Source organism: Pholcus phalangioides, unplaced genomic scaffold (assembly GCF_987345545.1).
Source record: "Pholcus phalangioides strain wild (caught in Gottingen) unplaced genomic scaffold, Ppha-v1.0 ptg000009l_1, whole genome shotgun sequence".
In the NCBI taxonomy this organism is placed as follows: domain Eukaryota; kingdom Metazoa; phylum Arthropoda; class Arachnida; order Araneae; family Pholcidae; genus Pholcus; species Pholcus phalangioides.
This window is the reverse complement of record NW_028301602.1, coordinates 22,405,400-22,425,336: the sequence shown is the minus strand read 5'-3', so window position 1 is coordinate 22,425,336 and position 19,937 is coordinate 22,405,400. Positions and strand designations below refer to the sequence as shown.

The following is a 19,937-nucleotide window of genomic DNA, read 5'->3' as shown; positions in this document are numbered from 1 at the left end:
AAACTGGTGCAAGGTAATTTTTGAACGCCTTTCTGACCATTTTTTTAAATTGGAATTATATCTCTACGACGACGATTGGTGAGATAAAGGCCGCATTAGCGCTTACAGGACACCCTACATGTATATGACTATTGCTATGATCTTGATGGTAGTACGAGATCTTCATTGAATAAATATCGATAACTAAGGAAAAATAAATTTTTGACTTATCGTGTGAATCAAATTATTGAAAAAAAAGGTTTCCCATGCCAGTGGTTCCCAAACTTTATGAAGGGTGACCCCCTTTCTGGCAACAGTTTTTTTAGGTGACAATCTATACCGACACTATTCATATGTGATGTGTACATAATCAACTGTGCAGTTTGTGAATTTTTTGAAAAGGTGACATTTTGACGTGAGTGCTTGTGCGTGTATTTAGCAGGCACATCAACCTGTTTCTGGCAATCAATGAAAGTTGAACGGTTGGGGTGGGGCTTCCTATCGTCGAAATCGGCCACAATAATTTTTTTAGATGATTTCGTCAAACCTGATTAAAATTTAAAATTTTACACGATTTTTTTCCATATACCGTTTTCAAGATTTTCAATTTTAATGCCCAAGTCCTCTTTTCCAGACACCCTGCAGTTTCTAATTTATTAGTCATGCGCTTTACTTTTGACTAGTAAATGGCGTTCATGATAATAACTAGCTTAGAAAGTTAAGGAGAGATTTATATTTGACATACACAGGGTCGTCTTAAGGGCATCCTAGCTTCTCCCCTACCGGCAAAAGTAATTGTTCTGCGGCCCCTAACATGCGAGGCATGTTTAATTTCGTAGATATTAACCAAATATTTTTTTCCTGAAGCTCAGAAATCCTCTGCATCTGAGGCCCCCCAGGCCGTGTCCAGGTGAGCCCATGCATTAGACGGCACTGGACATGCAGTACATTGCTTTCTTTTTTCGCAACGTGAATAAAATTTGTTAACGCTGCGAAAAAAGAAAGTAAATTTAATTTGAGAGTTATTTGCGCGGCCCCCCAGGAGGGTCACGACCCACGGTTTGGGAACCGCTGATCTAAGCAAATTTCTATCATTTGCGAGAGAAAAGTGTGAGTTGGAGCTGTTGTTAATTCAAAATAAGCTAGTGGTCCGTTAACCACTTCACGTACAAGCTTTTGACTACAAATTTAGATCATCTCCATTCGACGAATTGGCGATAAATCTGGTAAACTTGTCCTAATCTAACCGCACCTTAGAAAAAAGAAGAAGGGGAAAAGAAAAAAGAAGAAGAAAAGTAATATTTTGTCCAAAGATAAAGAGTTGTCCAAGTCCAGAGTTATTTTGGACTCGAAGATAATTCAGAAAATAAGCCTACTGAAAAGGGGTCCCATTGGTTCATCATGGGACACATTTTTGGGACTAAAACTTGTGAAATAACCATCAGCCTGAATTCATTGGCAGATACGGGAGGGGGGCTGAAGTGGGGCGATCGCATTCAGTGAAATTTTTTTATTATTAGCGTAGGCGAAGGTATACACTTGCCCCCCCCCCCCCACTCCCGATCGAGGAGTCCGTATTCGCTTATGGTGTTACGACTACCTTGTGGAGAACAAATACAGTCAGACTTCGGTAGAACGTCACCTCTAGGATCAGAATAAAAATGACTTCATAAGTGAGGTGACTTAACGATCGTCCGATAAGCTGCTAATACAGGCAGGATCTTGATCTAGTGCTGTTGTACCGAGGTCCGATCGCACCAAACTGATTTTGGTTGTGCATTGCAGCTTCGAGAGGCTACCGAGCTCCCCTACCGATGATGCGAGATCAATTGCATTCAAACGATAAGTTACATTTCAGGTCTATCAGGAAACAAATCTGAAACATGGCAAATGCAAGGCGCGTCATTATTTTTTATTTCTATACAAGTAATTGGACTGGTAGGCTAGTTTATAAGTAATTTCATTGGCTTGTTACTGTTATAAATTATGCACTCCCATAAAAATATGTCCATTCCTGCAACTCCGTAAATATAATGTAATCGTGGCAGGCAAAGGCTTCAAGCAATTCCAGTGACGCTGAAACTATTGGCTTTTCCAGGACATTCGCCGTATCTCTTTTTTTTTTCTTTTCTACATCGCTATAACGCACCATCATGTTTCCATGGCGAACATTATTGAGCTGAAACGCACGGGTAGTTGGAATATACATGAATATGGCGGAGATGTAATAAAGTGCAGTGTGTGAGAGAGAGAGTGAGGGGGTGGTTCTCTTTTCAGCCTCATTCCTTTTGTTCATCCGCCATCCAATCGATATTTAGGAATAATTGAACGAGAACAAAAAATCGATTGGACCAAGATATGCCATTCTCCGAGGGGGAAAAAAAAAGTCATGTCCAACCGGACAGTGTTCTGATGGGTCTGTCTCTCTGTCCATGTTTTTTCTTTTTTTTCTTCAGACAAGGAGAGAAGTTTTTGTCAAAGGAGGTTGGTTTTTTTTATTGGAAAGCATATGCAGAGAGCTGATGAGATTCGTCAGTACTTCCAATAAAAAACACCAATCAAAGTGTTTATTAAGTGAAACCAATACAAGTTTTGATTATGATGACTTCTCTTCCTTTTCCTTTCTTTGGAACACATTTCAATGCAAAGCATGTACACTGAAGTATCAGAAAAACTGGTACGTTTCCCTCGAACCCACAGAACTTTCGCAACAGGACGTGGTGTGGACTCCATTAATGTGGAGGGTATTCTGGAAGCAATTAACACCACGATTCTTGCAGGGCGGTACACAATTACATAACGGTGCGAAGTGATGGATATTTATTTCGTACAGCACGTTGCAAGGTATTCCATATACGTTCAATAATGTTCATGTCTGGAATTGAGTTGGTCAATGGAGGATGCTGAAGCCAAAAGAGTGGTCCTGGAGCCACGCGGTAGCAACTACGGGCGTGTGTAGTGTCACATTGTCCTGTTAGAATTTTCCAAGCCCGTCGGAATATACACAAGACATGAATGGGTGTAAGTGATCGGAAAGGATGTTTACGCACCGGTAGCCTGTAGCTTTATCAGGGGTCCCACACCATGACAGAGCTTCCTCCAGCATGAACAGTCCCCTCTCGACATGCGAGGTCCATGACTTCATGGAGTTTTCTTCATACCCACACGTCCATCAATCAGATACAACTAAAAAATGCGACTCGACAACAGGGCCGTCTTAAGAGCATCATGGACCCCCGGGATAAGCTGTTTTTTCTGAGGCCCTACCTGGTGAATTCTAGAAAATTTCAACCTGATCTCCTTTTAGTGAGGCCCCTCTTCTCTTGAGGCCCCCGGGCCGTGCACGGGTGGGCTCATGCGTTAAGACGGCACTGCTCGACAGACCTGGCAACGTGTTTCCAGTCGTCAACAGTCCAATGGCGGTGCTGGCGAGCCCACCATTAAAAGGTCTCGATACAGAGAGCAACAGGCATACAACTGCACAAATATTCAATCATTACACTTCACGCACACTTTGAAATATAGATGACAGCATTGAAAAAAAAATCAGACAACTCTATAATATAATTTTAGATACGCATTCAGATTGTTAGGTACACACACTTCCGGCACAACTCACTCGGTAGTAAAACAAACATGGCGATAGCCCAGATAACTGCTCGGTTTGTTGTCAAAGGTACGTTACTATCAAAGTTAGTTATCAAAAGTACTCGAGTAGGCCTTCGGATGCGAAAGCCCATATCAAGGTCCGCTATACAGTTCACACGCTTACACTTGTTTGACGCCCGAACAATGAAATCTGTAGTGATTTGAAGCAGTGTTGTGCACATCTGTGCACGTGAAGCGATGATGATCCCATTCCTTCGGGGTCTTTATCCGCCCGCATCTTTGTCGAAGATCTGATGTTTTCAGGATTCCTTATATTCACGACCCACTCTTGCCACGTTCGAAGTCAAATCGTGATAACCTGCCATTGCAAACCGATCTAACAGCTACTATATAGCTACCTGTTGTCTTATATAGGTGCTGCTGACCGCACGAGTTGATTGGTTGCATTTCCTCCCTTGTTTGCATACGATCGTCTGGACCAGTTTTTCTGGCTTCTCAGTGTTTGGACTATGAAGTGATGAAATTCAGGGGGGGGGGGGGAGGCATGTGCAGGACCAATACCTTCTAGAGCTGATGAATCAGGAGGTGACGTTTTCATACGTATAAAAGTTTTGTTCTGCAAACAATTGACAGACTTCATGCCTTTCAAATGTAAGATTTCGTAGAAAAAATATATTTTTAAATATTATTTTTAATGTTCATTTCCCTTGAGGGTCTCTCTCCCTGCATACATCCTTGATCAAATCACGTGAAAGAAATGCTAGAGATCAATATTTAATCAAGCTCATGCAAGAGTTAGAGGTGGGGTGGGGGGTACACTTCACCTATTTTTGTGAAAATTTTTGAATTTTTATTACCACTTTGATGATCATTTTCTCACCTGTTTTGGATTTTATTTGAATTTCAAACCTTCAAGAAAGTAGGAAATCAGAAACACATTTGATATTCCAATGGTACCTTACATTTTCACTAAAATGTCATAACTTCATTTATGCACGTAAGATGGGAGTCTCTTCAACCTTTCTCGAGTCCTGAGCGCTGCATATGTCCATCATCAAATGAAATGCACCCCTAATGGAAAATTTGACTAAGGTATGCCTGAAATCTGCAAAATTGTAATCTTTGAAATTTTTGTTAAATTGAAATATTGATCAAGTGCTCGTGAGCATGAAATCGGGCATGAGCACTTACCATTCTTAGTGCTTTGAGGAGCACCATGGTGATCACAAGCCTCACAAGCAACAGGTTGAAGATGGCTGATTTAAGATAATTAGACTGGGAGATGTAGCAAATTTTAAATATCTTTTCTTTCATGTTTCTCACACTAACGAATCAGCATAAAACTGTTTCTGTGGTGGCCACATCTCTTTCATAAGAGGAAATACACTGATCAAAAGAATTAGGGGAAATTCAGTTTTCATTTGTGATTTTTCAACATTTGAATTGATAAAAAATTGACAAAGAACATTGTTATGTATTCACAAAGAGTTGCATCACAATAGTCAACAACTGAATTTAAATAAATTTAACAAATTTAAATGAGTTATACATATTTCCTTAATTGCTTTGAGGTGTGTAGTAACTCTATGGCAAGAAAGATTCTGACTGGAGCTGAGAGCTTATAAATTAATTCACTGTAAAATAGTCTTTGTATTTTACCATCAGATTTATTTTCAAACTGTGATACTAGCGTGCATAGTCCCTTCACGTGGAGCTTTCAGCACACAGTACTACTACTACTAAAGCAGACATGCACCTCGTCCATATTCCTCGGTGGAACTTCTAATGAAGTAGTACATGTCAGAATGTGTGTGAATGTATCGCATTCGCACCTCTAAGTTGGAAACAGCAGAAAACCAACTTCAGCCAACCACCACTGCGGTGATCGTGGGGTTTTAACCCAGATCCTTGCGATGCGAATCCGTCACTATGACCACTAGACAACCACAGTGGCCGACATACAGTACTGTCAAATATTGTCTTACCAAATGATGCTGCAACAATGGATGTAACCCTGGTTGACCGGACCCATGGCTCCAGTCAGCTGTTTGACCTTCTTGAGAATTGTTTTCGTAATCGGTATGTTGCTATTTGTATGTGTATTTGGTATATGTTTATAAGAAGAGCAGGTAAGAGATATGGGGGGAAATGATACTGCAAAAAACTAACAATTTAAATGCTGGATAAAAACTTTCCAGTCTGGTAATTTTTTCCCTCCAGATTTGATTGATTAATCCTTAAATCCTTAAGCTTTGTGTATGTGCAAAAGGTTCTTCTCAAACTTCATTACTGCACAGTCAGTTAGAAGATAAAATTCAGAATTTGCTTTGCACATAAAGTGAAGTTACATTCTTTCCATTTTATATCTCCAATTTGCTGGTAGATATCGTAGATGTCCCAATTAATGACAAAAACTCTTTGTTTTATTGAAAAGCATGGGTAACTTATTTTGGTAATTTGTTAAAATGCTTTGTTATTTGCATTTTTTTTTCATCTTGAAGTTTGCAACCTTTTTTTTTCCTTACTATAGTTTGAATCACAAAGAAAAGGTAGCTACATACTTGGAAAGCAATATTTCTTCAATAAATTTTACATTACATATTTTATGTGAAATTTTTGAGGCTTTATACATCTTCAATGAGGCCCAGTATAACCCAGGGTCATTTTAAGAGCATCATAGGTCCCCCGGGCCAGTTGGTTTTTCTGAGGCTCTACCTGGTAAATTCTAGTAAATGTTTTAATCAGATCTCATTTTTAGAGGCCCCTCTACTCTTGAGGCCCTCAGGCCATGCGTTAAGATGGCAATGGTATAACAGTACAGTTTGAAATAGATTGCTTAAAATGAATTTTCCAGCTTTCAATACGTGTCATTAACTATAAAAACATTATCAGCTTGAAAAGAAAAGAGTATTTAAGGGTTAAAACTTTTTTCCGACTATTTATGCAAAATAATTTTTTTCTCAAACTGATGAGAAAACACACAAAATTTTATTCTTTTGAAATAACATACAATTTCAGTCCGAAGGAGAGAAAATACACACTGAAATCAAAAAATTAAATATATAGCTCACACTGGTAAGAGGGCTGCATATGCTGGTTTATAGTATTTTTTTAAATACTTTTTCCACAAAGAGGTGAACAAAAATGGGTGAAATTCATCAGTAAATGAAATAATGGTAAAACATATCGTCCCCGTCATGCCAGAAGCATGAATATGCAAATTTCCATGTGTGGGTAAGGGTAAATGACGTTTGAATGTATACTCCCCCCCCCCCCCCCGTTACTCTACGTGAGTGCCATTTTCCTAAAATTCTTTAAAACGTGCGTGTTTTGGGGGGACAAACATGCAATTGGAGTTAAACATTCGTGTTTTCGCTAACACTTAGATAGAAAAATAAAGGATCCAATAAGCTAATAAACCTAAAAAGTGTGTGAAAATTTGCACATTCATCCTTCTTTCACGAGGGAGAACGATATTCCATTTGTTTTCCATTTCTATAGTAAGGTTACAAAGGATGTAAAAAAAATCATTTTTGGGAAGTTTTAAAAAAATAAAAATACTGCTGTGCTTTTTGCATTAAAAACATACCAATAGCATATGCAAATTAAAAAATTTTTCAGCAAGAAAAATCCAGTATATTTCATTAAAAAAAAACACTTGCTAAAAATGAAAAACACAAAGATTAAAAGTAATATCAAAACATACATTTATTTCTTTACAACTTGTACAACATCTTCATGATGGACAATATGAGAAAGTCCAACCCTTTGAGGACTATATTTCGTGCTGGTTCCCTTTAAAAGTAAAACATGTGTATAATAATTAGTTTGATTACAATACAGAGTTGTTCAAATTAATATTGTCTTCTATAACATCCAGACTCGGAAGATGAATAAACTATTTTTATTATATATATTTTTTCCTTTTAAACAAGTGGAAACAGTTATCTTTAATTTTTTCCTGCATCACTTACAATGCAAAAAAGTGGACCCAATTCTATCTTAAGGGCTTTGTGGGCCCTTGGGCCAACTAATTTTTCTGAGACCCTACCTGGTGAATTCTCAGAATTTTAACAACAGGCCCCTCCTCTCAAGAAGCTCCCAGGTCATGTGTTAAGTCAGCACTGGATGGACCAACTTTTTTGGCCACATTTCATCCAGGATTGCTTTTGTCTAAGCGATAAAAAGTGAATAACTTTGTTTGATAGCCAAATATGAATGAACAATATTGGCTGGTGCAGAATTTTTCAACTCAACTTCAACCAACATTCTTAATTTATCTAATCCTACTTCATAGAGATAGATCCACCGGCAGTTTCGAACATTTTAGTTTATACAGAATCCTTGATGGCTCAGATTGTTCTACAGAACCTCTCAGAAGTACAAGTATACGTTTGCTGTCTGGGATGGGTGTGTGTGTGTGTAAGTGCTGACACCCGCGCCTCCCATGTCATATTTAATATGATGAAACATTTCATAAATTTGCTTGCAAGCCAGATAAAGTTCAGTTGGATAGGATTAGCTTACATGGTAGTTTCCTAAACCAATGCTTTGTAGATACCCAACAACTCATATCACAAAAACTGCTCTTTATTATAAATGGTATCTCTGAACAGGTCTGGAACCAATAACATGCACATACAATAGCTTTAGTGCAGATGCTATGTTACAGAAATAAATCAAATTTGTAAATAAAGAACATTTTTGCAGTAATTAATGGAAAACTTATAAGACCGGTGAAATTTCTGGAAGATAACCTGTAGAAAGCAAAGATTATTGAACCAGATCTAGACCGAAAGGGCATGGCACTGCGGTGCCGCCTCCAACAAATAAAAATTGATAGCTGTGATGTCACAGAACGATCAGTGTGTGTGCATGCAGGAGAAGGGAAAAAAAGAAGTGAGTTGATTGCTAAACACTGAAGCATGTAAACGTCCATTAGGCCTGCATGCGGTTAGTATCTGAAGATGTAAATAAAAAGTTATATTTTTAAATTAAGAAGTAATGTCTCAATTACCAAAGCCAATTCACCTCCCTGAATGACGAGACATTGCAGCACCATTTCAGTAGAGCCTAGACGATCAGCCAGACTGAAGGAGAAATGACAGCTCCTTCTTGCTGAAAACTCCAATTCTAACTAGCACATGTTCTGTGGAACCGTCAATTGATTACTGTCTAAGGATTCCTTAATGGTACCCCCTCTCTATCTGCCCGCCCCCCAAATATTTTGTACAATATCTTATATTTTTTATTATTCTACTAATAAAAAAAATAAGATATAGTATTATAAGATATACTAATTTGAGAGAATGAATAAAATTTTTCCAACATGACCAATGCCCTCTGAGGCAATGTGATTAAATTGCACAAGTGACAGAGTCTAGCCATGTTCAGTAAGCAAGTAATTAATGGAACAGCATAAATTTAAGGTATAAAATTTTTCAATTTAAAGTGACTTTTTTTTATTTCAGGGATGATTTTTAGTTTCATAATAAATATATAAAGGTGATTTTAAAAAAACTTACCCAAACTAGAGCATATTTGAATACATGTACAATTGACCTATGAATAGCATGGCACTGGAAAAGAAAAAGATCTTCCGTAAATACTAAAAAAATAATAATTGAGGAAAAAACAATATTATACCATCAAAAAAGCTTTTAAAACCAAACTTATTTGAAAAATTTAATTAAGTGATTGGATTTTGAAACCTGTTGTGCCATGTAAACGCAAAACATATAGACGACCCAGTACAAAAACAACAACTCGGAATTCTGTGTTTTGAGATATCTGCATTTTAAAGATTCACCTTGTGCAGGATTGAATAGGATTCGACTCAGATTTTATTACAGTAGGGAGCATATAAGCAGAGTTGGGAGAGGTTGCTGTTTTGCAATGTATAGAGGCATTTTACACTATTCTCATGGCTTGCATAATTCAAAGATACAATTTTCTGAGTTGTTGCTTTTTTTAAACTGGGCTATAGATAGTTTCCAAATCAATGGTACAAACGTTAGGGGGGTGATAGAATGCAAGTAGCATGGGACAAATCATCCTACAATACAAATTTAGAACTAAAGTGGCAAAGAACTGGAAGACACTTCCCAGCAAACGCAATGAAAATATGCTGTTCAAGCAGATGTTATTTGTGTTGTGGATTATCAATGAAATGGATGCATACATGGTCTCTGCTTGTATAGTTAAGTTCTATCTTCCCCCATGTTTGCACCACAAATTTTGAATTAACCTGTATTATGCATTCTAGTATTAGAAAATATTTGAAAAAAACTCACCACATGTTCTATAGAACTTCCTCTCCTTAAAATAAGACCTCCTTCAAAATCAGGTGGTGCTACAAAATTACACAGGGGAAAAATTATCTTTACTTTTTTTAATACTCAATAAAATTTTTCTCAGAATATTTTTCTTAATTCCTTTTTTTTTCTGCAATAATTTGTGTAACACCTAAAGATCTCAAAACATATCTTGAAGATGCTAACTGTAAGCAAAAGAGAAATATAATAGGAGAACTTCAAAAAATAATTAAGAGCCTGAAGCACTGAAAAATTTCCTGCATGTAATCTGAAAATACACAAATTTCTCAACTTTTGAAGATTTTTTTTTTTTGTCAAATAATTCATGATGCCAAATTTGATTTACTAATTAAAGAATTTTAAGAAATGGAAGAAGTGTTTGGACATGATTCTTTAGAAAAAATTATAATTGTTTTACCTGCATCTATACCTCATCTCTGATTACAGTTTAATAGGTTATTTTTTGTAAATTAAAAAAAAATATATTAATTTCAATTCCAACCCCCCCTTCCCCCCTCCAAAAAGACTGCACATTATACACAAGCTGTTCAACCTTCACTAAAAAATTCAGAGGTTTTTTTAAACATATAGTATGTGGATTACATGCAGGAAAATAGGGTAAAAGTTACATTAGCTTATCTCAGCTCCACCTTTTTTATAATAAAATGAAGCTCCATGTAACGTATGCTTTCATTCTCACCATAAAAAAATTAATATCAATTTCAAATACTGTATATCCCCTTATTGTAATCACATTGGGACTCATGGTTTCTGATAACAATAACCAAATGATAATTATGTCCGAAAAATATTCCATTTGCAAGTTTGGTCACCATACATCCCATTTAGTCAAATGGGATGTATGGTAATCTCATTGATGCACCCTCTGACCCACCCTTAAGGGTATACAGGATATTTAGTAAATCTGATGCTACATTCCTGCTCAGTACATAATACATAAAATTTCTTAAATCGAATTGATACAAACATAATAATTATATACTTACAGCCCTGCTTCTTTGTATAAACCCTAATGAGAGCAAGGTGTTCCCATAACTGTTCCAATAAATAGTCAAGATTTAGCTTCATATTACAACTGAAATATAAAAGTTTAACAGAAAATTTTTTATAAAATTATCAAAATAATTATTTTTATAGAGTTAAAATGCATTCAAAAAATTCAAATTAATGAAAAAAATTTCTTGATGAACTCCTCTCCAGCAAATTTGTGTATGCAAGACATAGGCAAATGTAGGGGAGGTAGGCAATCTTCTCATCATTAATAAGCATATACAGACAAATAATAGGTGGGGACTATAGAATAACGGTTTTAGCTGATACAATGATGTTCCCATGCACATTAGATTCAGATGCATGAATACATTGAGTTATTTGATTTTGTAAATTTTATTATTAAATCTATGTCATTGTGAAATACAAACATCAACTGAATGTTACCTAACAACAATTGAATGAGGCTGCCTGGCCAATCGATCCACTTCTTCCATAGAGACTTGATCGATCTTGTTGTATACATAAAGGCAAGGAAGATATACCCTGTTTCTATTTATGACATCTATAAGTTCATCTGGAGAACAATCTTCTCTGAATAACACTTCTGCATTGAAAATTTCTAGGTTTCTTAGTTAAAGAACATGAGAAATTGAATGAATTTTTCTTAACTGATTTTTTTAAAAGCTAGAAATATTAAATTCCCAAGCTTCAATTTAGATTTATGGTTATTCTGGAGGTAGAGGGGGAAAAAAATTCCTCCCTTTTCAAAAAGCATAATTCAATCAATTAGTGCATATCAGACATTTATGCCAGCTGAATAAATAAAAGCATTGGCAAAAAAGTTAAATAAGGTGCATATAAGACAAACAAGAACAACCAAAAAGCCATTAGGCCTATACTTTAAATATATTTTTCATTTAAGCACAAAAATACAGATCAATTAATGCCATAAAACAAACAGAATAATTTTAATACAAGTTTTACATGCATCCAAAAATTCTCACAAAAAATATTTTTGTGCCCCAACAGCAAATAATGAAGGCTCTAATAGTAGACTCTCGATAATGCAGCCTTGTGCTAGTCTGGCCTGTCCAGTAACCCAACGCTTTTAGGCAGGCTTCCTTCAAGCATGACATGTCACTGCATGTCTGAGAACAAAGTTCATATTATTTAAACAGGCTTTTCTCAATAAATGTCTAGCAATTTGACACACCTTGGTCTGATGTGTGACGGATTAGAAAGAGTCTACTGTATTGTGAATGAGAACAACAGCTGAATTAAGAGCAAGACATCATTCACGTAATGATGAGATTTGATCAAAGAAGGATACTGTATTCATGCAAGATCATCTGAACCATTTTTTCATCACATTTTGTCAAGTTACACATAGCATTAAAAGATATGCCGCCTCCTTTCCTGATCTGAAATAGTGAAAAAAATCTGTCAAATTATATGCCCCACACATATTTATTATAATTAAAAAAAAATTTTCTGAGCACATGAGAAACAAATCTTAGAAGCTCTGTGTTATGCATTCAGCAAGAGCTTGAATTTCAGCTGTTGAAACCAGCGACATGTAGGGAACATCACACATTCCTCATACTAATGTCTGTGACATCATACTGTATACACACTAGGCAAATACAGCCAATGATGTCCCTAGGTGACACTGTAATGAAATTTGCTAGGAATTGCCTTCACCAATTTTTTGTTTTTTTGCACTTTAGTGTACGTAAAAATAATTACTTAAATGTCAGATTTCATGTTTTTTTTCCTTGAGCTACAACTATATAAAGCATAACATTCTTTAATTATTTTATAAAAAAATTGAACATAAATTAAAAATAAAACATGAGCGAAACTACATATTGAATAAGTATCAGTGGTCACTCTGATGCTTTTTTGGTGTTGTTACGTGTTTGAGGTATTTGTTAAAGAACTTGTGAATTTGGGATTATGAACACACTTGGATTATAAATACATAACTCTTATGTGAATGTATGTCTTAATATATACAAACCCTGAAATATATATTAGGCTTCTGTTTGTTCAATCGAATCCCAACTGTCTCCAGCTCTTTTTCTAATAGCTGCCTAAAAGAAAAAATTTACAGAATTTCATCAACAATTTTCAGACATTTTCAATTGATAAGGTGAGTTATGTGGGAAGCTATTTTCATCAAGTTATATATAATTCACATCAAATATAAAATTTGTTTTGCCAAATAAACAGTAATTAAATGTTTGCTCATTATATCAAACTGTCAGTCTTCAAACATAATTCCCACCAGTTATGTGTATATGTTTCCTCACATTAGTGGTCAAATAACTCTCAACAAAATTTAATTTTTCTGTGACTATTTTCCAACAAAAAAAAAATTAATGTATCATATTTAGCATTTAGAAGGGCAATTTTTTCTTTCACCGATGAAAGAAAAAGGCTTTGGACTAATTGCTAGCCTTTTCAGAAAGATATTGCTTAGTTGAAGTAGTTGATTTTAACAAAAATGATTCAAAATTATACTGATTAGTATGTCATACAAAGTTGGAAATCATAGCTAAGACTTACAGACAAAAAATATAATAAACTATATAATTTCATGATAAAAAAATTTCAATTTGAATTTAGTCACTGCTCAAGAATTATAAATTTTTCATAAAATCAAAAAGTTTCAATTAAAAAAAACAATTATTTACTTTTGTATATCACCTTTCGTAATATCCAACATCATGAGAACCAAGTCTGCGGTGCGCGCAACAGCAATAACTTGACGACCACGACCTTTACCTGAAAAATAATACCACACAACATGAATTGAGCATTTTCTATGAATACAACTAAATAATATCTCTACAGCATTTTTTACTATCTACCATATATGCTTTCTTGTGTATGATCTATGGTTATACATTTAAAAAAAAAAAACTAATTTCTTAGGGTTGTATACACTGACATTGTTTAAACTATAAACACATTTTTTAGATAGGAGGATTGACACCGATTGGACTTTAAGATTTAATAGTTGACATGCAAGTAGAATTTCTTTTTCCTTGCAAAAATGTGACCACAGTAAACCTTTCCATTCCTTAAAACTTCATTATCAGTGAAAGAATCTTGCATATGTGTATTATATACTGCTGCAGACTATATGATGAAATTTTTACCCCAAAGTAGTGAAATTCACATCTGTAGATTATACGTAAGAAAATAGTTATTTGTGAATGCAATCAGAATCACCATTATACCTAATGATATAAAATAAATCTGAAATATTTATTATTATGATAGACATAAGATGAATGTAATATTAATTTCATGTGAACATAAATGCAAAATGAATGTTAATACCATTAAAAAGTAGAACACAGTGACAAACAAACCTGCAGCTGCTCCTTCTATGATACCAGGCAGATCAAGAAGTTGGATATTAGCCCCTTTATACTATAAAAAATAGAAAACAAATGATCACAGTGCATTTAATAAAGACTAAATATGCACCAAAGAACAAAAAAGTTAAACCTTAGCGTTTAAATTCTTATCCCATCCATTAGAATTACTGGGAAAATGCTGAAAGACAACAGAGTACTCTTTGTATGTCTATCTCATTAGTATCAACTACTACTAAAATTCCTTTCTTTCAAACACAACCGCAATGCAGGTCTATCGCCATGGGCAATTTACTACCTAGTGAGTTGTGTCGGAAGTATAAGTGTGTGTACCTACATTCTGAGTGTTTATCTATGGTTGTGCCAGATTTTTCAGTGCTGCCATCTATGTTTCATAAGTGAAGTGTGAAGATGGATTATTTGTACCATTTTAGGACTGTTGCTCTCTATGGTAAGACTTTTTAATGGGGAGACTGGCTCGTATTCAAGCCTTGAAGTTGGGAAGCCACAGGAAACCAACTTCAGTCGATCACCACTGTAGCAACAGCAGGGCTTGAACCTGGGTCCTCGCAATGCGAGCCCATCACTATGACTGCTCGACCACTACAGAGGCTCACCGAACTACTGTACTACTCAACTGTACACACATCTCACAAACACTTCTTTATGACAGTGGTTCCTAACCTTTTTTGACCCATGGAACCCTTTCCAGTATATAATTTCTATGATGGGAGCTCCGTAGGAATATTTTTTATTTAATCATCGAAGTTACTGACTTGCTTTATTATTAGTCATTTTTTCAAATTTACTGATTTATATTTTTATTTTTCTCGAGTGGCCGTGGAGCTCCTGGGAGTTCACACAGAGCACCGGTTAATAACCACTGCTCTATGGAATTTCTAATGAATTGGTGTATGCTGGAACATGTTGTGTGAGTGTATGTGTACCCAATATATTTACGATATTTTAGAGTTTATACATGTTACTTGTTTTAGTGCCGCTATCTGTCTCTTATATTTGAAGTGGAAGTGGCAGATGCATGACTTTTCATGTTATATAAGTATCATGTTGAAGGAACTATTCCTCTTTAGTGGATTAGTAGCACATCACAGAACTTTTGTTTGTGCAATTAACCTTTTTTATTTCTGTCTATGTGGGGTTATAATTATTTTAACAACTGTATGCAGGTGCAGATTTGGGAAGGGGTGTTTGCCCCTTTCAAAAACTGAATAGGTGGAAAATAGGTCTGTCCCATAAAATGCAGTAGACATATACAGTGGACCCTCTCAACACATCACCCTGGATTCACACCTGGTTGTATGTATGTAAGGATAAGCATCTGTTACAATGAATATGAATTTGACGTTTATTTATATATTTGTTTTACTTTTTAAATACTTTTTTTTAAAAGTTTGACTATCATGGAAAAATTGATTTTCACTATATTTTTAATAAATCAGTATATCTTTTTATAAGATATGTTTACTTACAGATATAACACCTGGTATGCATGTGAGAGTGGTAAATTCATAGGCAGCAGATTCACTGTGTGTATCAGTCAGGATGTTCAGCAATGTGGACTATAAAAATAAAAAGTTCACACAGTGTAAGTGCAGTTACACACATTAATTCAACAATGACAAAAAATGCTAATAATAAATAGGTTTCAGCAGAAAAAAAAAAAATTGTACTTGTAAGGACAAAAATTCATGATTTTTTTTATTGATTTAAGAAATCTATTGAGACAAACTAAAAAAAAATTACTTTGCCAACGGAAGGAAAGCCAATGAGAGCAACACGTGCATCTCCAGATTTCATGACATCGAAACCTTCGCCCTGCAAATATTTGCACACATCGTGACTTAGAATAATGTAGAAAAAAGTAACAAAGCATCAAGATGAAATTTTCAAATCAAAAAACAACTTAAATAATTGAACATGCATAAAAGAGAAGCATAATAACCATTTTCTCAGCTTATAACACATCTAGGAAAAAGAGTTTGTAGGCCCTAGATATTATGCCAAGGTGAACTTCAGGTTTTTTTTTCCAAGAAACAAAGTTTCTTTCCCCAAGATTGCCTCGGCATAATACCCAGAAAGTCTTTTCCTTACAAACCATTTCATTTTATAAAAATTTAACACGTTTTCTAACTTTCTATATGACAATTTCCGATAGAAAAATATTAAATATCCTCCCTTCTTAGTGAATTAAAGCATTTCAAGCAAGACGTCTACACTTTATCAGACTATTTTCTTCTTTCTTTGTTTCACTGAAGGAAGAGCCACTTTAGGCCTCAAAACAGATGTTTGGTGTTTTATTTCATTTTTGAGGTTCAGTCTGTGCATGATTTTTGTTCTAATATTTAATTTGTTTGAATAGCATGACAATCTGCTACAGTAAAAGAAAGAAAAACTGTATCTAGGCAATAGCGCAGTTTTGAATTAATTTACAAAATGGCAAAAAAACCAATTCATATTGCTATTTAAAAATACAATAATCTCTCACTTATACATTTTCTGAGTTATACGATAATTTTCCACACTCCAGGTCAGAGATCTAGATAATTAATGCTATATCTTTGATGGGATTGCAGAAAATCATCTTATAACTGAGATAAATGTATAAGTGAGAAGGTGTAAAAATGAAGGGAAAAAAAATTTCTTTTCTCAAATTATGGGCATCTTTTTCTGAGCCAACTCGTTGGGCATTTTGCCTGTTGTGATGTTGTATTTGTATAAAACTTGAAAAATTCAACCAATAAGTGCATCTTACATTCTAGCAAATTTAACCAATATGTTTCTTGCTTGTTTTTTTCAAGTTTTGAAAAATATATTTTATCAAACTTTTATAGTGTAAATTGGTGTATTGGTGCTATTCCCCCCCTCCTCCGTTTCTATTCTTTGATTCATGCAAGAGGAATACTTACTTTATCTTTTTTACCAGATGGCTCCAATAACTGTGATCGATACTTTGCAAGCTTTGCTTTCAAAAGACCTAAATGATACTCAGTGGCTGAAAGAAAAAAAAATGAAAGATTATAGATACAAATACAAAGGCCACAACAGATGAAATTCCAAATAAGTTGGCTGAAAAAAGTGCCCATAAAAATATGGTTGTCAAATATATGTCTAAACTATATCTGCAATACAGCAACACAATAAGAACAATAAAACACCAGTGATCCTGTGATGCAGGTTGAGAGAGAGGCGCATAGGAGTTTTTCTTGTCATTTCTTTAAATAACTTATAATCCACTAAGTGAAATCACTTTGGAATGTAAAACACAAGCCAAATAAAACAAATGGAAGGAAAGAAAACAGTTGTATTCTCTCAATAGGCCTATACTCTCTCTGACAAACTATTATGAGTAATCAACACATAATAGTTTGTCAGAGAACACGTTAATAAAACTAAAAGAGCTATATAATTTGTTTTTTTCAATGTAACCTTGGGGAAAAACCTTTCTGCAATGAACATCTTGATCTAGACATTGCATAATATAACCCTCACGAAAAAATACAAACTGTTTAAGCAAAGCTTAACAAATCCTAGGAGCCAAGTCACCATGGATGGTGGTATGAGCTGATGAAATGATTCACGGCATATTGGTTATTCAAGGATGTAAGAACATTAACTGAAGTTTAATGAGGATGCGAGAATGTTAATGCGAGCTTACTTAGAATGTGAATCAACGTTCACCAAGAATGCAACTTGAGAAACTGGTCAAGAAACCGTTTCTAGTTTAATTTTCTTGAGCACTCATTCCTCGAATTTCCCACCCTGGGCTATAGCCCCCCATCACCTTACATGCTTCCACACTTGATCATTCATGTGCTTGTAAACTCTTTAGATCACTCTTTTGGATGTTCACTGACCTGTATCCTTGCTTTATAGGCCACTCACAAGATTACACACTGTTTTGATCATTTTACATGCTTTGCAAAATTCACTCATATGCTTGCACACTTTCTGTCATGCATTTACAAAGTCCATCTCTCTCTAGGTTACTCCTTTGGTCACCTTGCTCACACACTCTTCTACATCACTCTTTTGGCCACTCACTGATGTCTCTCACTATCTAGGTCACTCTTTACATGGTCACTCGCACACTGTTTTGGTCACTCACATGTTTACAAATTCATTAGGTCACTCACATGTTTACAAATTCATTAGGTCACTCACATGTTTACAAATTCATTAGGTCGCTCACATGTTTACAAATTCATTAGGTCACCCACATGTTTACAAATTCATTAGGTCACTCTTTTGGCTCATCAATGACCTGTACTCTTGCTCTCCAAATTATTTGTTTAGTCACTCATGTGCTTGTAGGCCTATATTGTTTCGGTCACTAACGTCCTTGCAGACCTTAAATCCTGCAAACTATGCTGCCACAGAAGGTGCCAACTAACTGAAATAGATGGACGTTTTTTATCACCAAAAATATTATTCACTTACACTTAAAAATGTCCAGAACCGGCCCTGGTCACTCACACGCTTGTAAACTCTTTAGATCATTCATATGGCTGCTCGCTGATTTTTATTCTTGCTCTTTAGATCACTCATGTGTTTACATACTTTTCTGGTCATTTACGTGCTTACACACCATTTTGGTTATTTACATGCTTGCAAACTCTAGTGCTGTCTTAAAGCATGGGTCGGTTAGCATGGGATTACCTGGGCATGGCCTGGGGGCCTCACAAAAATTATATTTGCTTAAAATTTTCAAAGTGTACACGTAAATGTAGGCAAGCATTTCAGAAAAAGCCTCAGAAAAATCAATTGGCCTGGGACCCCATGATGCTCTTAAGATAGCACCTGTGAATCACTCTTTTCGGTCACTCACTGACCCGGTCCCTCATTCTCTATAGGCATAGGTGGATTTATTGCTTTACCCCCGTAGGCTGTATGCAAATTTTGACACCCTTTGATCTTAGAGCGCTCCCCTGTAAATACGCTTATGAGTGACTGTTTCATCACAGTATCACAATATGTTGAAATTGAAGATGTGTTTGTCAAAAATTGGGTGAAATGTATGTGAATAAGCAAATGTGCACCAATTCGTAGGCACGATATTAGAAGCTTAGTAAGCTACTTAGGGCTCCAATGAAATTTTTTTAAACAAATTTGCTGTTATCAAGCCATTAATGAACAACAAAAATTAGCTGAACTAATTTTTGATAAGAAAAAATATTAACTTTTTAACCCCCCAAATGCTTACCTTTATTTTTTTGAGTACGAGAAATTTCTCTCTCGATCTCGCTGATTTTCTCCAGTATACCCATATTGATATTTAACTGTAGATCACTGCGAAGATCTTAATTCAAAATTTATTCATCGGCGATCGTGTTTATCGAGATGATCAGGGCTGACGGTGATCTTAATCCTAGATCGTAGAAACATATTAAGCAAGAAAATAACATTGTCCAATATGGATAAGCCACGCCTCCTGCATGACGTCACAGATGTAACTTTGCCATTATTTCCTACTATCTAGGATTAGGAAATCACAAACTCCTGACGTGATTTAGTTGATGACTGAGTTTTCGGACTTTTCGCCTACGTGGGAAAATAAGATATGATAAAATTAATTTGTGAAAATTTTTATTTTAAAATCTATACTTTGGTATCTTAC

The 19,937-nt window shown here is 35.3% G+C and overlaps 1 protein-coding gene across 1 annotated transcript; it reads right to left on the bottom strand.

Annotated features, from left to right (window-relative positions):
* Positions 1–7,271: 7,271 nt before the first annotated feature.
* LOC149082538 (developmentally-regulated GTP-binding protein 2) lies at positions 7,272–19,710 on the bottom strand. The gene is made up of 13 exons (XM_089235788.1): positions 19,524–19,710; positions 17,230–17,315; positions 16,067–16,138; positions 15,793–15,882; positions 14,297–14,357; positions 13,613–13,703; positions 12,937–13,009; positions 12,247–12,337; positions 11,361–11,535; positions 10,910–10,998; positions 9,882–9,940; positions 9,114–9,167; positions 7,272–7,383 (listed from the first exon to the last, which is right to left on the bottom strand). Exons 1-13 carry the CDS (start codon positions 19,585–19,587, stop codon positions 7,297–7,299), a joined length of 1,092 nt encoding a protein of 363 aa, XP_089091914.1. The 5' UTR covers positions 19,588–19,710; the 3' UTR covers positions 7,272–7,296.
* Between the last annotated feature and the right edge of the window lie 227 nt (positions 19,711–19,937).

Bases quoted from the DNA above. Each gene is read 5' to 3' on its own strand.
- LOC149082538 (XM_089235788.1), bottom strand. From the start codon at position 19,587: ATGGGTATACTGGAGAAAATCAGCGAGATCGAGAGAGAAATTTCTCGT. The intron at 11,536-12,246 runs GTATCCTTCTTT...TAAGAAACCTAG, and splicing joins GATGATCTTGCATGAATACA to AAATTTTCAATGCAGAAGTG. The intron at 10,999-11,360 runs GTAACATTCAGT...TTTATATTTCAG, and splicing joins CCTCATTCAATTGTTGTTAG to TTGTAATATGAAGCTAAATC.